This window comes from Chiloscyllium plagiosum, unplaced genomic scaffold, assembly GCF_037043375.1.
Source record: "Chiloscyllium plagiosum isolate Xiang-an unplaced genomic scaffold, Cpla_swu_hap1 HiC_scaffold_32, whole genome shotgun sequence".
Lineage (NCBI taxonomy): Eukaryota > Metazoa > Chordata > Chondrichthyes > Orectolobiformes > Hemiscylliidae > Chiloscyllium > Chiloscyllium plagiosum.
The window spans coordinates 20080485-20103415 of record NW_028270170.1 but is presented as its reverse complement, the minus strand read 5'-3'; the positions used below and the strand labels follow the sequence as shown (position 1 = coordinate 20103415).

Sequence of the window (22931 nt, the reverse complement as noted above, 5' to 3'; positions counted from 1 at the left end):
CTCCTCAAGCACAATTTCCTTCAAAATCCTATTCTGCATCCAATTTTGGAGGTATAAAATCTCTCATCCATTGCTTTTAACAGCATTTTCAAACTTAGAAGTGTTTAGTTTTTGACCCTGTCTTCACATCTGCTGCTACAACCATGCTCTACCACCTTCTCATCTCCCACTCTTGCTTGCTTTCCATCCTGTGGGTTACCTGGTAGAGCTTCACCTCTGCCCCATTACAACCAAGTAGTGTAGATTTGATCATAAATGGTTCAATACTTATTTAGCCATCCATTACTAACAATGGTTAGGCCATATCCAGCTCTGTATTTCTCTGCCAAATTTAGTAACAACTCCAGGAATATCCGTGAATGCTAAGATAACCACAGGTTTCTCTAATTCCAAATGTTTCCTTAAATCTCTCACTCTTGTTCCTTTCACGATCACCTCTTTGCTGCTAAGTTACCCTGGATTCAATTGTCTCTGCCATTGCTACCTTTCTCTATCCTCACTGCCATGGAACACCCTGAGTGCTTTTCCAATAATGGACATAAATATTTCTGTTACTTTGATTCCCACGCCTTCACCATCTCCGAGTTTACATTTTTTTTTGTGAGATGACTTTCCTATCTCTTGACTCTCCTTCAATTAAACAGGACTCTCCTTCGATTAAACTCAACTTCTCTACTTGGTCCTCATGCCAGCTAAAAATGTAAATCAATTGCCACTCCTTAGTAAATCAATATGGCTTAGAATTTTGAAATTCAAATTTTATACATTGAGACAAGTATGGTTTACCAATTTAGCACTGTTGGCAACTTTTGATGTTATCTTTTCTGAAATAATTCTCTTTTGCATTTAATCTCCTATCCAAATTAAAAAAGACCATTATGGTCCTTATATTCAGCATGGGTATCAAAGAAGTATCATATCTATTAATATCATCCCTCTCTCTGACTCAAATCTAATGACTTGAGTTCCCCTACATGCCACACATCATCTGACCTGGAACAATATTACTGTCTCTTCACTGTCACTCATTCAAAATCCTGTAGCTCCATTCCTAACAGTATTGTGGGCGCACCAACACCACATGATCAAGAAGATGGCTCACTGTCACTTTCTCAAGAGCAGTTAGGGAGTGGAATCACATGCTAGTCCTGCCAATGACATTGCCAACCTGTGAAAGTCATAGAGTCCTTGGGTCATACAGCAGGGAAACAGACACGTCAGTGACTGACCAGACATCCCAATCTGACCTAGTCCCATTTGCCAACATTTGGCCCATATCCCTTCATATTCATATACCCATCCTTTTAAATGTTGTATTTGTACCTACCATCACCTCTGGCAGCTTATTCCATACACTCAACATCCTCTGCATCCCTGCCCTTCAGGTCCTTTTTAAATCTTTCCCCTCTCACCTTAAACCTATATCCTCTAGTTTGGGACTCCACTACTCTAGGAAAAGGACCTTGGCTACTTACCCAATCCATGACCCTCTTTAAGGTCACCCTTCCAATGCTTCAGGGAAAAAAGTCCTAAATTAATCAGCCACTCCCTGCAACCATATAGTTCTGGCAACATCCATCTAAATCTTTTCTGCACACTCTCAAGTTTAACTACATCCTTCCTTTAAAAAGGGGACTAGAATTGCACACAGTATTCTAAAAGTGGCCTCACCAATGTTCTGTACAGCTGCAACATAATGTCCCAACTCATATACATGATGTTCTGACCAATGAAGGCAAGATTTCCAAATGCGTTTTTCACCTGTCTACCTGCGACTCCACTTTCAAGGAACTATGCACCTGCAATGCTAGGTCTCTGTGGTCGGTAACACTCTGCAGGGCCCTACATTTAACTGCATAGGTCCTACCCTGGTTTGCTTTACCAAAAAGCAATATTTTACATTTATCTAAGATAAACTCTATCTGACTATCTTCGGCCCATTGGCCCATTCTTCACTATCTACTGCACCACCTATTTTGGTGCAATCTGCAAGTTTACATGTATCCTATATTCACATCCAAATCATTTATATAAATTACAAAAAGCAGTGGACCCAGCATTGACTCTTGTCACACACCGCTGGTTACAGGCCTCCAGTCTGAAAAGCAACCCTCTACCACCACCCTCTGTCTCTAACAGTCAAGCCAATTTTGTATCCAATTGGCTAGTTTCCCTTGATCCTATGTGATCTAACTTTACTAACCTTGCGGAACTTGGTTGAACACTTTGAAGTCCATGTAGATAACATCTACTGTTCTGTTTTCATCAATCTTCTTTGTCTTCAAAAAACTGAATCTAGTTAGTGAGACACGATTTCCCATGCACAAAGCTATGATGACTATCCCTAATCAGTGCTTGCCTTTCCAAATGCATGTAAATTCTGCCCCTTAAAATTTCCTCTAACAACTTACCCATCATTGACTTAAGAATAAACGTTTTAAACATGACCACCGCCTTTTGGCCATTCACCATCAATGCTTGTGTCAATTATTCTCTCCTGTTTTTCCATTTATCATTTGTTCATCCTCCCTGCTTCCCCTCACCACTTACAGTTGAGAAAAATTTACCACATTTCTAACTTTCCATGCACCTGTAGTGTTAAGTGTTTCATTTCCAAAAGTGCTGCTCGACCTGGGTATTTTCCACAGTTTCTGTTTGTATTTCAAATTTCCAGTAGCTATGGCATTTGCTTGTGTCCAAATGTATTTGAATTGAATTTCAGGTGAAGGGAGTGGAAAAGGAACATTAGTTTAACCAAAGATGACTTAATCATGTCAGTGAACAGTTTTATTAACTGCAGTTTATTTACCCCATAAAGAAACAGAGTACAATGATCAACACAGAATATCAATAAAGCACTCAAATAGCAGCTGTCACTGAACTGTCACTCCAGCTTCTTATCAAATCCTTAATGGTGATCTTTCAGTTCTCATTTTTCTTATTGTTTGAGGAAACAGGAGGAAGCTTTTGGTTTATATCCTGTAAAAGAACGTTTGACTTGATTAATTTAAAAAAAACCTAGATCTGAGAATAACACATTGTAGATGGCATTAGATAAGAACCACAATTGTAAAGTATCTATGGCACTTCCATTTGTGCTTCAAACTATTATTTTGTTCCCCTTCAGTTAAAAAAAAATACTTTGATCTTTTCTGTTGTTCTTGCTCCTGACTCAAACGGTTACAAAATGCACACATTTGGAAAAGACAAGATAAGCTGATGCACTGACGACACAGAAACCATAGCCTCACAAACCAATAGTCAAACAATTGAATGGCATTAGATAGAAAAGCAATTACACCTACTTACTAGCTTCATTTAAAGAGAGGAAAAATTAAAACAAATAGACCACATGCAATAAATGTTGAGAAGTGGATCCTACCTTCCATTTATCATTCTGGTCACTTGTGCTATATTTCTGTCTCTTCTGTTTCATTCCACCTTTGTCCTTGGGAATGCTAGGAAGCCCTGTTGATCGGTGACTCGCTCCATAACTAAAGGAAATGAGTTTTGTAGTTAAATAACACAACTCAGTGAGACCAGGGGTATGTAGTCTTGTTAGGTGCACTCTGTCGATCAACTTGCAGCGTTTAAAAAATGAAAATATTATACCGAAAATGTTTATGAATAATACTGTTGTTAATCATATAATGGGTAGTTTATGTTTTCTTAATATCTTATCTGTTGATAGTTTTAATGTACCAAGATACAACAAATAATTTTCAGTTATCTTAAAATTAGTTCACATCATGTGAACTAATATTTTAATATGTGAACATATTAAAATAGTCACTTTTCAAATATCCTAACTATGTGTCTGAGTATTCAATCTGATTAATAAATGGTATTACATCAATCAATATCACAATCAAAGAAACTTCTGAGTATGTGCTTTTGTTGTTAGAAGTCAGACACATAGTAATACTGTTAATATTCCCACCAAAGTGAATCAGATGCATATATTGTTACACATTAACGTGACTACCTCACAATTACCGTACTTGATAGCTTTGCAAAGTACAATGCTTGCGAATCCTGAATTATGTCACATAAATCAAAAACAATTCTGGTTTATCTATAGCCATTAGTAAAATCAAATCTCACTCAATTTTTAAAGTTCAATGTATTAATGAGTCATTTGAGGTGGGATTCTGAGTAATCCAAGATGGAGGATGGGAAACATTTCTGGCTGTAAGAGCTGCTCCTTTTTTTTGAGGTATTTTAGATGTTGGAGGCGATTTCCTGGAATTCCAGGAACAGCAATGACTGTTTTATATGTTGTTGCATTGTTTTGGAACTTTGGAGAAAAAAAGTCAAAACAACAGCAGTTTTAAAGGGAGAAGAACAGAGAAAGGAAGCACATGGTGAGGACAGTGCAGAAGAGAAAGAGAGAGATTTTTGAAGATAAGTCTCTTAATTAAACTTAAAATGTAAGCCATAGCTATTAATTTAACCTGGGGCAGTGTTTGCAGAGTAAAAAGACGGTGTTATTTTCTGGGTCTGTAGATTGTGAAGGAGCAAAAATGGCCTTTGCAGTGATATGTACTTCTTGTCAGATGTGGGAGTTTAAGGAGAGTTTAAGGGTTACTGCGGATGATATCTGCCATAAATGCTGTTGGATGCGAATCTTATCAGATCGAGTTGCTCGGTTGGAGAGACAGATAGAAGCGATGAGGAATTCGCAACAGCAACAGTATGTGATGGATGGCAGTTATAGGAAGGGGAAAAAGTCTCAAATACAGTCACATAGATGGGTTAACTCTAGGAAGGGTGAGAGAGGTTGGCATCCAGGGTAGGAGTCTTTTGTGGATATACCCATTTCAAACAGAAATTCTTTTTTGAAAATGTAGGGGGTGATGGATTCTCAGGGGAATGTAGCACGAACAGCCAAGTTTCTGGTATTGAGACTGGCTCTAATGCAACGAGGGGTACGTCGGTTTCCAAGAGATCAATTGTGTTAGGGGATTCTGTAGTCCGAGGTACAGACAGATGTTTCTGTGGCCAGCAGAGAAAAAGCAGAATGGTGTGTTGTTTCCCTTGTGCCAGGATCAAGGATGTCTCAGAGAGGGTACAGAATGTTCTCACGGGGGAAAGGGGCCAGCAGGAGGTCATTGTCCACATTGGAACCAACCACTTTGGAAGGGAAAAGGTTGAGACTCTGAAGGGAGATTACAGAGAGTTAGGCAGAAATTTAAAAAAAGAGGTCCTCAAGGGTAGTAATATCTGGACTACTCCCAGTGCTACGAACTAGTGAGGGCAGGAATAGGAGGATAGAGCTGATGAATGCATGGCTGAGGAGCTGGTGTATGGGAGATGGATTCACATTTTTGGATCATTGGAATCTCTTTTGGGGTAGAAGTGACCTGTACAAGAAGGATGGATTGCACCTAAATTGGAAGGGGACTAATATACTGGTGGGGGGGGGGGATGGGACCCAGGGAGATAGTGAGGAAAGAGATTGATCTGAGACGGGTACAGCTGAGAACAGAAGTGAGTCAAACAGTCAGGGCAGGCAGAGACAAGGTAGGACTAACAAATTAAACTGCATTTATTTCAATGCAAGGGGCCTAACAGGGAAGGCAGATGAACTCAGGGCATAGTTAGGAACATGGGACTGGGATATCAGATCAATTACAGAAACATGGCTCAGGGATGGGCAGGACTGGCAGCTTAATGTTCCAGGATACAAATGCGACAGGAAGGATAGAAAGGGAGGCAAGAGAGGAGGGGGAGTGGCATTTTTGATAAGGGATAGCATTACAGCTGTGCTGAGGGAAAATATTCCCAGAAATACATCCAGGGAAGTTATTTGAGTGGAACTGAGAAATAAGAAAGGGATGATCACCTTACTGGGATTGTATTATAGACTCCCCAGTAGTCAGAGGGAAATTGAGAAACAAACTTGTAAGGAGATCTCAGCTATCTGGAAGAATAATAGGGTAGTTATGGTAGGGGATTTTAACTTTCCAAACATCGACTGGGATTGCCATAGTGTTAAAGGTTTAGATGGAGAGGAATTTCTTAAGTGTGCACAAGACAATTTTCTGATTCAGTATGTGGATGTACTGACTAGAGAAGGTGCAAAACTTGACCTAGTCTTGGGAAATAAGGCAGGGCAGATGACTGAGGTTTCAGTGGGGGAGCACTTTGGGGCCAGCGACGATAATTCTATTTGTTTTAAAATAGTGATGGAAAAGGATAGACCAGATCTAAAAGTTGATGTTCTAAATTGGAGAAAGGCCAATTTTAGGCAAGAACTTTCAAAAGCTGATTGGAGGCAGATGTTCGCAGGTAAAGGGACGGCTGGAAAATGGGAAACCTGCAGAAATGAGATAATGAGAGTCCAGAGAAAGTATATTCCTGTCAGGATGAAAGAGAAGGCTGGTAGGTATAGGGAATACTGGATAACAAAAGAAATTGAAGGTTTGATTAAGAAAAAGAAGGAAGCATATGTCAGGTATAGACAGGATAGAACGAGTGAATCCTTAGATATAAAGAAAGTAGGAGTATACTTAAGAGGGAAATCAGGAGGGCAAAACAGGGACGAGATAGCTTTGGCAAATAGAATTAAGGAGAATCCAAAGGGCTTTTACAAATATATTAAGGACAAAAGGGTAACTGGGGAGAGAATAGGGCCCCTCAAAGATCAGCAAGGCAGCCTTTGTGTGGAGCCACAAAAAAATGGGAGAGATACTAAATGAATATTTTGCATCAGTATTTACTGTGGAAAAGGATATGGAAGATATAGACTGTAGGGAAATAGATGGTGACATCTTGCAAAATGTCCAGATTACAGAGGAGGAAGCGCTGGATGCCTTGAAACGGTTAAAGATGGATAAATCCCCAGGACCTGATCAGGTGTACCCGAGAACTCTGTGGGAAGCTAGAGAAGTGATTGCTGGGCCTCTTGCTGAAATATTTGTATCATCGATAGTCACAGGTGAGGTGCCGGAAGACTGGAGTTTGGCAAACGTGGTACCACTGTTTAAGAAGGGCAGTAAAGACAAGCCAGGGAACTATAGACCGGTGAGCCTGAATTCGGTGGTAGGCAAGTTATTGGAAGGAATCCTGAGGGACAGGATGCACATGTATTTGGAAAGACAAGGACTGATTCGGGATAGTCAACATGGCTTTGTGCGTAGGAAATCATGTCTCACAGACTTGATTGAGTTTTTTGAAGAAGTAACAAGATTGATGAGGGCAGAGCAGTAGATGTGATCTATATGGACTTCAGTAAGGCGTTCGACAAGGTTCCCTATGGGAGACTGATTAGCAAGGTTAGATCTCATGGAATACTAGCCATTTGGATACAGAACTAGCTCAAAGGTAGAAGACAGAGGGTGGTGGTGGAGGGTTGTTTTTCAGACTGGAGGCCGGTGACCAGTGGAGTGCCACAAGGATCAGTGTGGGCCCTCTATTTTTTGTCATACATAAATGATTTGGATGAAAGCATAAGAGGTACAGTTAGTAAGTTTGCAGATGACACCAAAATTGGAGGCGTGGTGGACAAGCGAAGAGGGTTACCTGAGATTACAACAGGATCTGGACCAGATGGGCCAATGGGCTGAGAAGTGGCAGATGGAGTTTAATTCGGATAAATGTGAGGTGCTGCATTTTGGGAAAGTAAATCTTAGCGGGACTTATACACTTAAGGGTAAGGTCCTAGGGAGTGTTGCTGAACAAAGAGACCTTGGAGTGCAGGTTCATCGCTCCTTGAAAGTGGAGTCGCAGGTAGATAGGATAGTGAAGAAGGCGTTTGGTATGCTTTCCTTTATTGGTCAAAGTATTGAGTACAGGAGTTGGGAGGTCATGTTGCAGCTGTACAGGACATTGGTTAGGCCACTGTTGGAATACTGCGTGCAATTCTGGTCTCCTTCCTATTGGAAAGATTTTGTGAAACTTGAAAGGGTTCCGAAAAGATTTACAAGGATATTGCCAGGGTTGGAGGATCTGAGCTACAGGGAAAGGCTGAACAGGCTGGGGCTGTTTTCCCTGGAGCGTCGGAGGTGAGGGTGACCTTATAGAGGTTTACAAAATTATGAGGGGCATGGATAGGATAAATAGACAAAGTCTTTTCCCTGGGGTCGGGGAGAACTAGACGGCATAGGTTTAGGGTGAGAGGGGAAAGATATAAAAGAGATCTAAGGGGCAACTTTTTCATGCAGAGGGTGGTACGTGTATGTAATAAGCTGCCAGAGGATGTGTTGAAGGCTGGTACAATTGCAACATTTAAGAGGCATTTGGATGGGTATATGAATAGGAAGGGTTTGGAGGGATATGGACCGGGTGCTGGCAGGTGGGACTAGATTGGGTTGGGATATCTGGTCGGCATGGACGGGTTGGACCGAAGGTTCTGTTTCCATGCTGTACATCTCTATGACTCTATGACTCTAGTATATTTGTTCAAAATAATAAATCAACTAAAACTCCATTATTTAAGTTTCTTTTGTCAGTCTTTGTGGTGTATCATGATAACAATGTTACAATTTAGCTTTTTTCAACACATTAAGCAATATAAAGTAAAGTTGACGATGGTGGAAATACTGGGCAGCTCTTGCAGCGCCTGTGGAGAGAGAAACAGAGTTAATGTCATATGTCAATGACCTTCCATCAGAACCTACAACTGGCCTACACAGAGACTAGTGACATTTGCACTTTAATCTGTGAGTTGAATGAGAATAACATATTACAAGGCTGACAATTAAACTTTTACTTTGTTATTCTGCACTAAAGATTCAGGTATTTGAATCAGCCATTTAGAAAGTTTCCAACAGGTGAATATGAAAACTTTTTGTGTCCACAATTCCTGTGGCAGGTATGTATAACAACTTAATATCAATGAGTGGCTTTCATTTTAATCAAACTGTTTGCATGCACCAGCTCATTGTAAACTGCTAATCATTGGTATTGAGAAATACTGACCACTTGGACAAACGCTGCAGGTGATAGATGTGAATTGGCCATCTTTTACAAGAATGGAAATTATAGCACTTCATGTTATTTCACACAGTTCATTTCCAGAAGCCTAGATTGGTTTATCTATATTATCCAGGTAGCATCAGGGATACGTAATACCTTCAACCAGAATGCTGTCCATTAGAAATGAAAAATACTGATGTGAATTGTTCAAAGTTTGGCTTTTAGTGCAGTGGGTATGGCAAAGTTGACAGTGCAAAGGCTGATGTTCTTAGCAGAGATCAAAAAAAACAGGGGCAGCAAACAAATTCACCTTGAACAATTCACAAACAGCGCGGAAACACTGAAAGACAGGGCACAGGATTCAACGTGACACCCTGAACATAAAGCTGATTTGATTTGAGAAGCCTGAATGTAGGAGACAGAATCTGTCAGGAGACACTCCTCCAACCACAGATTCCCTCCCTTTCCCCTTGCTGCTCCTCCAGAGATAGAATCCACAATTGAAAGAGCAAGAAGTGAGAAATGGAAGAAAGCTGCGATTGGTGGTCCAGAGCACTGTGTAACTTACTGTACAGATGTTAGCTTTTTTTCTCCCTCTTCGGCCTCAAATATGTTTTGTGGTCATTTTTGTCATGACCACAGACTGTAGACTTCGATCACCTTTGGGCATACCTAACTTATAATTCCAATGTGTTTTTGAAAGAACAATAGTACAACAAAGTTGACTTCAAATGTAAATCCAGTGGCTGTCTGGACAGACTGACCCTAAAATGTCAACTGTGAAGTGACAGAAAAGCTTCCAAGGGATAGACTTAAAAGCGGAGAAATGCACTATAAAGTGAGTTGTAATCTCTGAGAAATTATCTGACTGGGAACATGATGGAAGGAAAAATCAGCAGTCTGGTGAGCGACATGTTTTGTGCCTTGCGTTTTCACAACAATACACAACCAGTGGATAAACCCCAGCTCCACCCTGCTCTGGGTGTGTTCATGGAAGAAGGTATGCTAGGAGCTGAGGTGATGATGTATGCCAGCGGGTTGAGTACTCGTGTGTACAAGCCTGAGTTTGAGTGCTAACCTGCTGCAAAAGGTCACAGTCAAAGTACTACCCATTAGCCAACCCTGCTGTTTAAGGAATCTTTCATTCAGTGTTAGCAACCATCTATCAAGTCAAAAGGAAAAAGACAAAAGAATTTCAATCAATCTACAAAATTAAGAATCATGAATTCACCTACTCAATTATCAGTATTCCATTATCTACTCTTTACAAAAGGTTGAGAGACTGAATGTGTTTTAACTTTCTTTTGGACTTGCTTTTCATTTCTCGTATGTGTACAAGTGTTGTGTTATTATCTCTTCAACTCAAGAAAGCCTACTTGGCTCCTTTTACAACACAAATTCAATTGGTCTGAGGGAAAGACATTCACAAGGCTTTTTTCAAATTAACGTTGCAACTAAACAAAGAGGCACGTGAATAAAGGGGTGTGGGGCAGTTCATTCTTTCTTGTTTGGGAGTTTAACAATTTGGTGTATAGCATCTGGAGACATAACATTTGGAACCTCACCTGGGGTCTGATCATAACACAATACACAAAATTCAGTTAATTTGATTGTAAGCAAACATAAAATGATTTGCATACGAACATTCAAAAATCACAAAACATTTTCTTCAGACCAGCCCTGATTATTTTATAATTCATAAAACAGTTCTGCTTCACATGTGCTGAATTATTGACAGCTCAGGAAAGGAGGAGAGAAATGGAAGGACTTGGCATCTCTCTACAGTCAGCATTCTTCTTTTTCCTTTCAGAATATTTATAAAATATCGATTTACAAGAAATGGCTCTTCACCATCCTTCCATATGACAACTTTCTCCATCCGTCATTTTCTTCAAGGCATCTCTCCTTATTTTTCTAACCATCTTAAATATCTCTCTTCTGGTGGCCAACCTTTTTTGCCACCGGAAACAGTTTCTTCTTATTTGCTCTATCAAAACACTTCATAACTTTAAACACCTCTGAAGCCAATACTGTGAATATTACAGCAGACCCATAAATGAACGCTACTGTCAGGAAGCGAGTAAAGAATTCAAAACCTTGAACGAGTTCCTCAATATATTTGGATTGTAATCTGCACTGTCAATAAATGAGCAAGCTTCTGGACAGGTAATTTATGCCAGTTGTGACTGACTTTATTCAAACCATCTGTGCTTATTATTTTCCTGATCGCATCTTCCATATTCTGAATTCTGTATTCTGCAGCTTTAGATTGAATCCCCATCATTCATGAGAGATATGAAGCTGCATAAAACGCATTGGTACCTTCAGAGATGCAGTGCACATTACCACATGTAACCATGCAGGTCTGTTACTAACGTACACAAACCGCTTTTGCCTATATATGATGGGTTTCATTATGTCAAATAGTTGGAACTTGAGTTGAATCAGATTTTAGTTTATTATTGTAAGTTGGGAATTGTATTTTAAAAGTAAATTTGAGATGAAATACCAAGGAATTAAGGAAGAATGACATTCCAAACTCCTGTGTGATAATGTAGAATGAGCCCTTGAAAATAAAAAAAATTAAGCAGTTATCTTTCTCTAACAAGACACTCGAGAAAAAAATGAATTATTTTTATCCCTGGATCTTAGCAGGTTAATATATATAATTTTCTTCCCTGGGAGATTAAAAACAGATGATTTATTTTAAATCTCAAAACACCCAATGTATAGCACAGATATATGATGGCGGTGGCAGGTAATGAAAAATGGTAAAAAAAAATGAGATAGAAGATGGCTCAATAGAAAATCAATGTCAACAATTTGGCAAGATAACTGCATTTACAAAGTGAAAAGATGTAGGCTGTTGCGATTTTTTTTACAAATCTTTGGAAGCCAAGTCTTAAAGACCTGATAGTTTGAAGTAGATTAACCATGATCTTAATGAATGACAGAGCAGACCCACTATAGTTCCTACTGCTTATAAGGTCAGAAGCGGAAAGTTCATTAAGGATCGCACATTATTCAGTTTCATTCATAATTTATCAGGTAATGAAGCAGTTTGTGCCCACACGTAGAAAGATTTCATCAATATCCAGATTTGGCCTGATGTAACAAATAACATAAGTTTCAGACAATGTTTTTTTCCAAGAAGGGAGAGTCTGATCATTTTAGGACTACCACTGAACAGAACTTTAACGAGATTAGCCTCATCAATATTGTGAAGAATGACATACTTCCAGACCCCCCAAAGATTTTCATTACTTATAAAATACATGTCCTGAGTGTGACAGTATGCTAACCATTTGCCTAATCCTAACATGAAGAAGCACAACACCTTCAAAGGTGAAACAATATTGCTTGACTGTCATCACATTCACTCCCCTCTCCACATGCCAAATGGAGGTGTAGTATGCATCATCTACAATATACAGTGCAGCAAATAAATGTTTCTTAACAATGGTAAGTTCCTTGGGGAGCATTGCCAAAACAAGCAGGTTCATACTTCCTTGAAAGTGGAGTCACATGTAGACAGAGAAGTGAAAAAGGCGTTTGGTATGCTTGCCTTATTGGTCAGTGCATTGAGTGTAGGAGTTGGGAGGTCGTGTTGCAGCTGCACAGAATATTGGTCAGGGCACCGTTGGAATACTGCATGCAATTCTGATCTCCCTGCTATAGGAAGGAAGTTGTGAAATTTGAAAGGATGCAGAACAGATTTACAAGGATCTTGCCAGTGTTGGAGGGTTTGAGCTATGGAGAGAGGCTGAATAGGCTGCGGCTATTTTACCTTGAGTATCAGAGGCTGAGGGGTGACCTTATAGAAGTTTATAAAATCATGAGGAGCAGGGATAAGATGAATAGCCAAGGTCTTTTTCTCAGGGTAAGGGAGTCCAAAATTAGAGGGTACAGGTTTAAGGTGAGAGGGGAAAGATGTAAAAAGGATCTAAAGGACAACTTTTTCAAGCAGAGGGTGATGAGTGTATGGAATGGACTGCCAGAGGAAGTGGTGGAGGCTGGTACAATTGGCCATTTGGATACAGAACTGGCAAAAAACCAAGGTGGAAGACAGAGGGTGGTGGTGGAAGGTTGTTTTTCAGACGGGAGGTCTGAGACCAGTGGAGTGCCACAAGGATAGGTGCTGGGTCCTCTACTTTTTGTGATTTATATAAGTGATTTGGATATGAGCATAAGAGGTATAGTTAGTAAAGTTTGCAGATGACACCAAAATTGGAGGTGTAGTGGACAACGAAGAGGGTTACCTCAGATTACAACAGGATCTTGATCAGATGGGCCAATGGGCTGAGAAGTGGCAGAGGAAGTTTAATTCAGATAAATGTGAGGTGCTGCATTTTGGGAAAGCAAATCTTAGCGGGACTTATACACTTAATGGTAAGGTCCTAGGGAATGTTGCTAAATGAAGAGACCTTGGAGTGCAGGTTCATAACTCCTTGAAAGTGGAGTCACAGGTAGTTAGGATAGTGAAGAAGGTGTTTGGTATGCTTTCCTTTACTGGTCAGAATACTGAGTACAGGATTTGGGAGGTCATGTTGCGGCTGTACAGGACATTAGTTAGGGCAGTGTTGGAATATTGCGTGCAATTCTGGTCTCCTTCCTATCGGAAAGATGTTGTGAAACTTGAAAGGGTTCAGAAAAGATTTACAAGGATGTTGCCAGGGTTGGAGGATTTGAATTCTAGGGAGAGGCTTAACAGGCTGGGGCTGTTTTCCCTGGAGCGTCGGAGACTGAGGAGTGACCTTACAGAGGTTTACAAAATTATGAGGGGCATGGACAGGTAAATGGACAAAGTCTTTATCTTGTGGTGGGGGAGTCCAGAACTAGAGGGCATAGATTTAGGGTGAGAGGGGTAAGATATAAAAGAGACCTAAGGGGTAACTTTTTCACGCAAAGGGTGGTATGTGTATGGAATGTGCTGCCTGAGAAAGTGGAGGAGGCTGGTACAATTGCAACATTTAAAAGGCATTTGGATGGGTATATAAATAGGAAGTGTTTGGAGGGATATGGGTCCGGTGCTGGCAGGTGGGACTAGATTGGGTTGGGATATCTGGTCGGCATAGGTAGGTTGGACCGAAGGGTCTGTTTTCATGCTGTAATCTCTATGACTCTACAACATTTAAAAGACATCCGGATGGGTACATGAATAGTAAGGGTTTAGTGGGATATGAACAAAACACTGGCAAGTGCGTCTAGATTAATTTAGGATATCTGGTTGGCATGAACAAGTTGGACTGAAGGGTTTGTGTCCATACTGCATAACTCTCTGGCTCTATGCCCTGCAAAACCTGCAACTTTGACTTCCACAGGGAGGAAGCAGTACAAGCAAGGAAATACCAACACCTCCAAGCTGTACTCTAAGCCACTCATCATCCTGACTTGGAAATAGGTTACTGTCCTTCATCGTTGCGAGGTCACAATCCCAGTGCACCCGATTTAGCAATTTGGGTGCACTTATTCCACAGGGACTTTAGTAGATTCAGAATGCAGCACAACACAATTGTAAGGACAATTAGAGATAATCAGAAATACTGGCTTTGCCAGTTATACGTACATTCTATAAATAAATAGTTTTTTTATTGCATTTTCTTACTACCACCAACTCATATGGTGATAAGCCAGATTTTTTAAAAAGCCAGTAATCCATTTAACTTCTCTAAGATTTTAAATATTAAAGAATGAACACAATAATATTGTTCTGCTAATTTAATATGAGAAAAGCAATGTAAAACAATGTCCTACGTTTTTGATTCATAGTCCTTCCAACTTGGTCCACCTGGAGTAGGAGCCATTACCTTAGCTAGTCTTTCTAGCATGAGAAGATTGGCTGCTTCAATGCTATCCTTTCTCATGGGGACGTCCTGTTAAAATAAACATAGTCAAATCAGCAAGTGAACATTTGGTAAATAACTGTTTCCATGAAATAAACACACGAGATGGGAATGAAAATTTTCATTGCATTTGTTACAGATTTTGTGTTCATGAATTATCTTCAAATTTGAACTCGAGCAACTTTTATGTATTGAACAATATCTCAGGGATATCACGGACCAGTAACATAACTGGACCTTTCAAATAAATACTGTAGCTACGAAAGCTGGTTAGAGGCTGGACATTCTGTGCTGAATGATTCATTCCCTGTCTCCCCAAAACATTTGCACCACAGAGAAGGCGCATGTCAGAAATGTGATGGAATACTCTCTAACTGCCTGGATAAATGGACAAAGTCTTTATCTTGTGGTGGGGGAGTCCAGAACTAGAGGGCATAGATTTAGGGTGAGAGGGGTAAGAAAATCAAGAAGATCAATATTGTTCAGGATAACTGGCACCCCATTCACCAGAACTGCAATGTAACTGCAATATGTGGCACTTACAAAAAACACGGTAGCAACTCATCAAAATTTCGTTGGCAATGCCTCCAAAATCTGATGATAAATCCACTTGCTTTGGTGAGATCACTCTCAAATTCTAAGTGTCACGACTTGCTACCCACAAATAGATCTTAGGGGGGCTATCAGACATGGAATTCAGAACAGCTGAGTTAGATATAAAACAAGATTTAAGAATAGACCAACGTTGTGTCTCATCTACACAATGAGTAAGTTCAAATGACTGCTAAACTGTGAATCCTAATAATACAATGACTCTAATTATCAATGTGCTAATTTGCAATGCTCTATTCTTTTTTATATTTGTGGACTTTATGTGGAAAAATGAAATTCACCTCAATTAAGCCCTTGGCCAAGACAGTGATCGATTTTAAATAACCCTTTGATGTAATGACACCTGTAACCTCTGTCATGTAAAAGGTCAGGGCAGAAAGGAACACCATCACCTTCCGGTTCACCCCCATGTCACACAACAATTTCCTTGGAAATATTCCCTGTTTCCTTTACTGCTAGCAGCACTGTGAAGAGTCCTTTCACTACAAGGACTGCATCAGTTCAAGAAGGAAGCTCACCACCATCTTCTGAAGGGCAATTAGGGTTGAACAATAAACGTTGGCTTTGCCAGTATTACCCACACTTCATGAATGAATTACTTCTCTATGGTTTCCTGATTCTGTTTGTTTAAACATTACAAACATTAAAAGAGTCAGATTTAGTTTGTTATATCCTTTTCTAAGGCACCTAAAGACAAAGCGCAGAAACTTTGACTGACCCCAAATTCATTATTAAAGCCAGAGAATAAACAATGTATAGCAGCTACAGAAAACTCTCAGACAGAATCTTTTATCACTTTGGTACTCACAAAGAATGCCAGTTTTGGATGACCAAGTGAAAAGAATAGGTCAAGAAAGGACAGTCAACCAAACACAAAAAAAACACACATTTCCCAAGAAGTGAACACCAACATGTTTCAGATAAAATAGCAGTCTAGTTAACAAAGAATGGAGGTGCAGAGCACTTGCGTTTTTCAACCAATTTCTCCTTTTGTATGGAATCATACAACATTATTAAGTTGACTCGATTCTTCATTACTATAAAATATCTGCTTCTTGGATCTTTTAGTGTCTGGTAATGATTTTCAGTATCATTCTGAGCAAGACAAAACTTGAGGGTTAGCATTTATATACTTCAGATCATCAAGCATGGAAATCCGAGATTTGCTCTACATCCCTCTTACATCATTGACAACACGGTATGTTGGGCAGATAGACCCTCTCCACAGACAGCACACAAGGCTCATAAAATTCTTGTATTTTATGTTCTTAATAATAACTCCAAAGAGTACCTGAAGTACAATCTAAATTCTCACTGTCTTTTTGAAGTCTGATGAGAAACTGCTGGATTGCATTCTTCACAAAACACTGCTACACGTCATTGAATGGTCTTGCATTGAGTAGCTTGTAAAATCCAAGCTGTTAAATTGGTCAATTCTGCCCCTAAATGCAGACAAAACTTTAAGCTCAGTCAGCAAACACTTAACAGCTCCTGGACCTGATAACTATCCCTTGATCTCAGTACTCTCTCAAGGTATTATATGCTATGCACTCTGAACATTGTATAAATCGTTTAGCCTCGGGAAAAAAAGACAAGAAAATGTTCTGAAATAGTCCAGAAACTGTGAAGGGTTTTGCCAAGGTGAAGTAACAGCCCAATGACATTGACCGTAACTCATTTGAAGTTCAGAAGTGGGGATATTTGCTCATTATTTCACGGTGTTCAGTCCCATTTGAGATACCTCAAATACTGAAGCAAACCCTCAGGTGAAGGTCTGGATTATATTCAGGCTTGGACAGATAACTGGCAATTAACACTCATGCTACACAAGTAAAAGGCAATGGTTAAAGCCAACAAGAGAGCATCTAATCAGCTCTCTTTAACATTTCATGACATTTACGTAATTGAACCCCCACCATGAACAGAAATTGAATCATTCATGATGAAGGGCTTATGCCCGAAACATCGATTCTCCTGTTCCGTGGATGCTGCCTAACCCTCATGTGCTTTTTCAGCACCACATTCCCAAAGACTGTCAACCTGGAAGGCACAAGTCATGAGTGTGATGCAATCATCGCTATTTGCCTTAATGAATGCAACTCCAACAACTGTCAAGCTCAACATCATCCAGTACAAAGAAGCCTATTTGATCAGCGCCTCATGTTACATCTTAAGCACTCGGTCCCTCCACCACTAATACAGTTTGCAGCTGTATGTTCCATCATCAAAATGCAATAATTCCACAATGTTCTTTAAACAGCATCTTAAACATGCAACTTCTGCCACCAAAAGTACAACAGCACTAGATGCCTTGAAATTTCAACATCAGGACGTTAGCCTCAAAAATCACCTGACTTAGAACCACTGCTAATTATTCACTGTTGTTTGGTTAAAAACTTGGAACTTGTTTCCTGACAGTACTGTGGGTATACGTACAGCACGTGGAGTGCACTCGTTTACAAAGGCAGCTCATCACCACCTTCCCAAGGGCAATTAAGAATGATAAATCTGGTCTTGCCAGTGACACTCACCTCATGTAGAAGGACAAAGTTTGCACTCTATCAAATTTTCATAAGCCAAAGTGTAAAATTTCATTGAAAATTTCACCCAAATCGGTGTAATCAATACTGATATCATTCATCTTCAATTATGCACTGGATATAGCTAGCAGGGCCTCTGTTTTACTGAACTAAACAAACTTCAACTGAGAAGTTCTTCAAATGATTGATTAAAATGGACACAAAGAGCAAGTGGTTCAACTATTTACTGTAAGTCATATGTACCAAAGAGAAAGATGAAATGTAAACTCATTCAAGTTGACTGTAAAGGACCTCAATATCATTAAATCAACAGCATGAACTTTTATCTTTATTCCTCTTATTTTCCACTTCATATTAGGAAAGACTGTAAAGTTAACTTTTAACTTCATTATGCTAAGATAAATGGTAATGCCTTAATTTTAACTTTTTCTTTATGTTACTACTTGTACCTATGTAGGTATCTTTGTACCTAAGATGGTACTGTGAGTGCCAACATTGTACATGCTTTTATTATACTCCTGCACTTGAGTACACATGACCAAAAAAGCAGAAATAAATAAGCGGATGAAAAATAGCCTTGATAATGATCTAATTGACTGCTGGTCATCGTATTTGTAAGTCATTAACAATAAATTAGTGAAACCACAGAAACCTATCCATTAAAAATTCAGATCACCCCAGAACAGGTTACACCAGGCATGCCTACCTATAGATTAGTTTTGAGGTCGAGACTGACCAATGAGCCTTTCTAAAAGGTTGTGACAATTCATCAACCATAAATTACTCTAGTTGTAATTCATTTTTGTTTTAAATCTTACATCTAAGCTCGTCAGTCTATTCTGCCAGTGTCAGAATCTTGAGACCAAATGGGAAGGTAAGTATTTTCTCTGCTGACTTCATAGAATTTGGGTGTGTCAGTTACTGCCTTGTTAGTGTTCATTGGATTCAAGACTCCAGCATCTACAGTTCTTTGTTTTATATTGGATAAAGCACCATTCCAACAGAACAGCATGTCAAACCATCACATCCTACCTGTTACCTAATCAGGAACAGGTGTCGCACCTGAAATGAATGAGCACTTGCTACGTCACGATAGTCCCTCAGCCTCTGCTGCACAATCAGTATTATTTGCAAAAAAACATTTTTACTATTGAGTAAATCTTGTGTAAATCTTAAAGCCTTTCGGATTTGCTTTTTTATATTACATTTTAATTTGTTGCCAACTGTTCTTTGGGATCACAAAGCCATGTGTATATTCAGTATCTAAAATATGGTAGAAACTATTCCCAGACTCTCATAAGATTTCTGGATATAGCATGGTCAATTATAAAAGGAAAAAAAGTTAGGTAAGAGTTGTTTCCTCTAACAGAAGCACAGATTTGCATAAATAGAACTAACAGTTTGTTTGTTTTACATTTCTTTTCTCTGGGGAGTGAGAAAGGAAGGAATAGGACAGAAATCTGGAACCCAAATGATGTAAACAGCTAAACAAACCAGAGTACAACAACGGCCCACAAAAGCAAGCAAAGTGGAAGATTATAAGAGGTGTGAAAAAGTAGAAACAATTTATGAAGGCAAAAGCAGGAAGCACACAGTATTACATCAGTCCTATTTCCTCCATTCACGAATGATAGCAAAAAAGATCTTATTAATAATTAGCTGTGCCACCTAGCAGGTAATCCAATGCACATAGGCCCTGATTCTGCTGTAAGTGGCAATGCAAAGGCACTGCCATTGACCTTGAAGAAAATCACTCACAAAAGACCTACTAATCTCTGTGGCACAGATTTCCCTTCTCCAATGGCAGTTTAAAATCAGGCACCATGTCAATGATTTGTACAATCACAGTGATATCAACAAGCCTGTCATATTGAAATACTCACATTCAGCAAACAAGGACATTAAAAGCAATTAATATTCTACAATTTTGATTTTTTACCTTATGATTAGAATAAGATTAAAGCCAAAATAAAGAAAAATCAAGTGTGCAAACTTTTGTAACATAATGGAGCACTGCATTTCTCCAATACAAAATTATCTTCTCGGGGCTGTAAACATGTTTAGCAGTAATTGTGAGGTTGGCTCAACATGTTGATAAAACTAAGTTACAGCACATTTAGCAAGGTTTAACTTTCTCAAGGGCTTTTATATCAAAGGCACAAATGTAAAAGTGGAAGTTCTTGTCAGTTCGACAAAGGGAGATAGGTTTCAGCGGGCTGGAGGAGGAGTGGATGGTGCCTCAAAAGTACATCCTCTGGACTAATGTAACATTACTGACAGCAGTCTTTGTATTTCCAAGATGTTCTGCACATGTGTATATCCCAAAAAATGCTGATGGTTTAACGGACTAATTTTACCTTTAAAATTTGGGGCATTAGATATGAGTTATATTTTTGCACCATTCCAAAATTCTGGTTCATGTTATAATGGGACAGGCCTTACCTTCAGCTTCAAGTCCCTTGAGCGGTTGCTACTCTGATTTACTACGTTCCTAGTCGGTGTAAGTTTTGGCATCCTGGTAGCATATTTAGGTGCACTCAGGCTAGAAGAAATCAATCTTGTGGTTAACAATTAAAATACTGAAATTAGCTCCATTTATGTAGTTAGCTGCTGGATATTTTAATTATTCATTTACATGGAAATATAAGGAAAGAGACAAGTGATCAAGAGTTTTGTTTTCTACAGGCATAAGAAACTTGTGAGCAGCACAGAAATGGGTGATTTTTTTTCCTTCAACCAGACAATGCTCAGTTTTCATCTCATACTTACAATAACATAATTTTACATATTTTTAAATATTAAAAGCACAAATAATTGTCCACTTGTGAAAATGTTTTCTCAAAATCACAATTCTAAAATATATTTTCTAAGTAATTATTATATTAAAAATACTTGGCCAACACCTGGTAGCTCTAAAATATAGGAAGTAATCGCATGACGGTACTTTCAATATGAAGATAATTGCTTTCATCCACCATCATAATATACTGAAAAGTTAGGAGAGAGTGAAAGAGGGAAGTGCCCTTTCCAACCTGTAGTGGGGCCCTGTCAAATCAGTCCTCATGTCCTGATTTTCCATCAGTGTGGCCACAGTGCCTGGCGTTGATCTAAATATTTTAGTCAAGGGTTAGGTATGAGGCTCTCTCTACAAAAGGAGTTATTCTTGAAGTGCTACCCTGCAAAAATGTTAATAGGCCTTGTTGCTGTATGAAGCCCATTAGCATAGCAAGCACTAACTCTAATAATGAACAGCCTGTCTAGATAAACATCTGGCTCATTTAGGCAACCTTTACAATCCACTCCAAATCTCTCTAGCTCTTGCTTAAATTTCTTCCTCTTCCTTCAGGTATCATTTTGAAATCTTGTTTAATTTCTCCATTACATTTGAGTTTTCTGTTAAGACTTTGCCTTTCAATAACTAAATCCCTTTGAGCACTGTCTGCTGTTTGAGGGTGAGGTTTTAATTATGACATCACTTCCTTGGAGCTTAAGAATGCACTACAATTGTCCACTGGATGTGTACCGAAGCGTACATTTGAAAACAAAAACAGAAATTTCTGGAAAAGTTCAGCAGGTCTGGCAGCACCTGTGGAGAGAAGTCAAAGTTAACGCTCCAGGTTCAGTGGCCCTTCGTCAGAACAGGACTCAGCTATAAATAACTGTGATCATTGTTTACACATGAATAATGTTCCAAAGCCAAGGTACCAGAGAACAAACAATGCTGGGAAAATGTGCCTCCGCAAAGAGCCATTGTGTCTTGAAGAGAAAAGAGGAAGGGAAAAATCTTTTGAAGAAATATATATTTTTAGATACATCATCTAGTCTTCTGGTGGACCCTTTCCTGAACAGGTCCATCTAGAGTTCTTTAGTGCTTCCTCATCTTAATTATCACACCACAGCTTTCTCAAAACTCTTAATTATCAGTCCAACAACATGACAAAAACATTACGTTTATAATACATTCCTACTGTGTGCACAAGATGTCCACCATAAAGCGGAGAGAACTGAGAGACAAAAAAAAGGTCCTCCAGGATTAAACATTAAGGTACGTGTATAGAAAACATTAAAAACGTACTTGTTGTAACATCATTTCGAAAATAATATTTTGCTAATAATACAAGTAATTCCAAAAGAACATACTGATACATAAAGACTATTGATACAATTGTTCACACACTAAGAACTGATCTACTGTTCATAGCCCAAGTCTCTTTGACAACTGTCAATGGAATAGCAAGAATCCTGTCCATGTAGAAGCTCAGTCCAAATAAATATTGAAAAGATTAAACCCATTGATTTTGGTTCCCCCCCATGAACTCTGATCCACACTTCAGCCACAGTCTGAGGCTGACCCAAATTGTAATGTGCTACCCTGTCTGATCCCAAACTGAGTTTCTAACTTCACATGTTCATCATCATTGTGTCTACTTTTGGGTATTTAAAATTGCCAGTGGTCACCACTACCCTAGCTCATCTGACACTTAAACCTGAATTCATGCTTGGTTCCCTCCACTGATTACTTCAATGCTCTACAAACTAAACCCCCACTGACCACCCTGTGGAAACTTCTTTCATCTGCATTCTAATACATTCCAATTCATTCATTTTTCATCCCTACATGCGAAGATATAACTTTGCTTCCAATTTTTGAGAAGCTCAATTTTAAAATTCTCATTCTTATATTTGAAATCGTCCATGGCCTCACATCTGTAACCTCCTTCACCCTATGACCCTGCCATTTGAACATCTCCAATTTTAAACACTTCACAGTTTGTGGTAACCTTTCCAATTCTTTGTCGCCTTTAGGTCACAAACTTAAAATCGACCTCCTTGATTAAGCTTTTGTCATCTCACTGAACATCTCTTTATATGGCTTGGCATTAGATTTTGAATGATAATGCTTCTGTGAGGTGCCTCGGAATCTATCATATTAAAGGTGCTGCATAAACTTAAGTTGTTGTTATGATCATGCATATGTAATTGCCCTTTCATAGTACTTAGAGGGACCTGCCTTGAA

The 22931-nt window shown here is 39.1% G+C and overlaps 1 protein-coding gene across 2 annotated transcripts in view; it reads right to left on the bottom strand.

Annotated features, from left to right (window-relative positions):
• Positions 1 to 2782: 2782 nt before the first annotated feature.
• Positions 2783 to 22931, bottom strand: part of LOC122539893 (uncharacterized) — a 47641-nt gene continuing 27492 nt past the window's right edge. For both annotated transcript variants that reach the window (XM_087977635.1, XM_087977636.1), the window contains 4 exons: positions 20357 to 20456; positions 14674 to 14792; positions 3383 to 3494; positions 2783 to 2979 (listed from right to left, as the gene is read on the bottom strand). In XM_087977635.1, the coding sequence (XP_087833761.1) occupies positions 2923 to 2979; positions 3383 to 3494; positions 14674 to 14792; positions 20357 to 20456 (388 nt within the window). In that variant the 3' untranslated portion in view covers positions 2783 to 2922. The remainder of the gene's footprint in view (positions 2980 to 3382; positions 3495 to 14673; positions 14793 to 20356; positions 20457 to 22931) is intronic.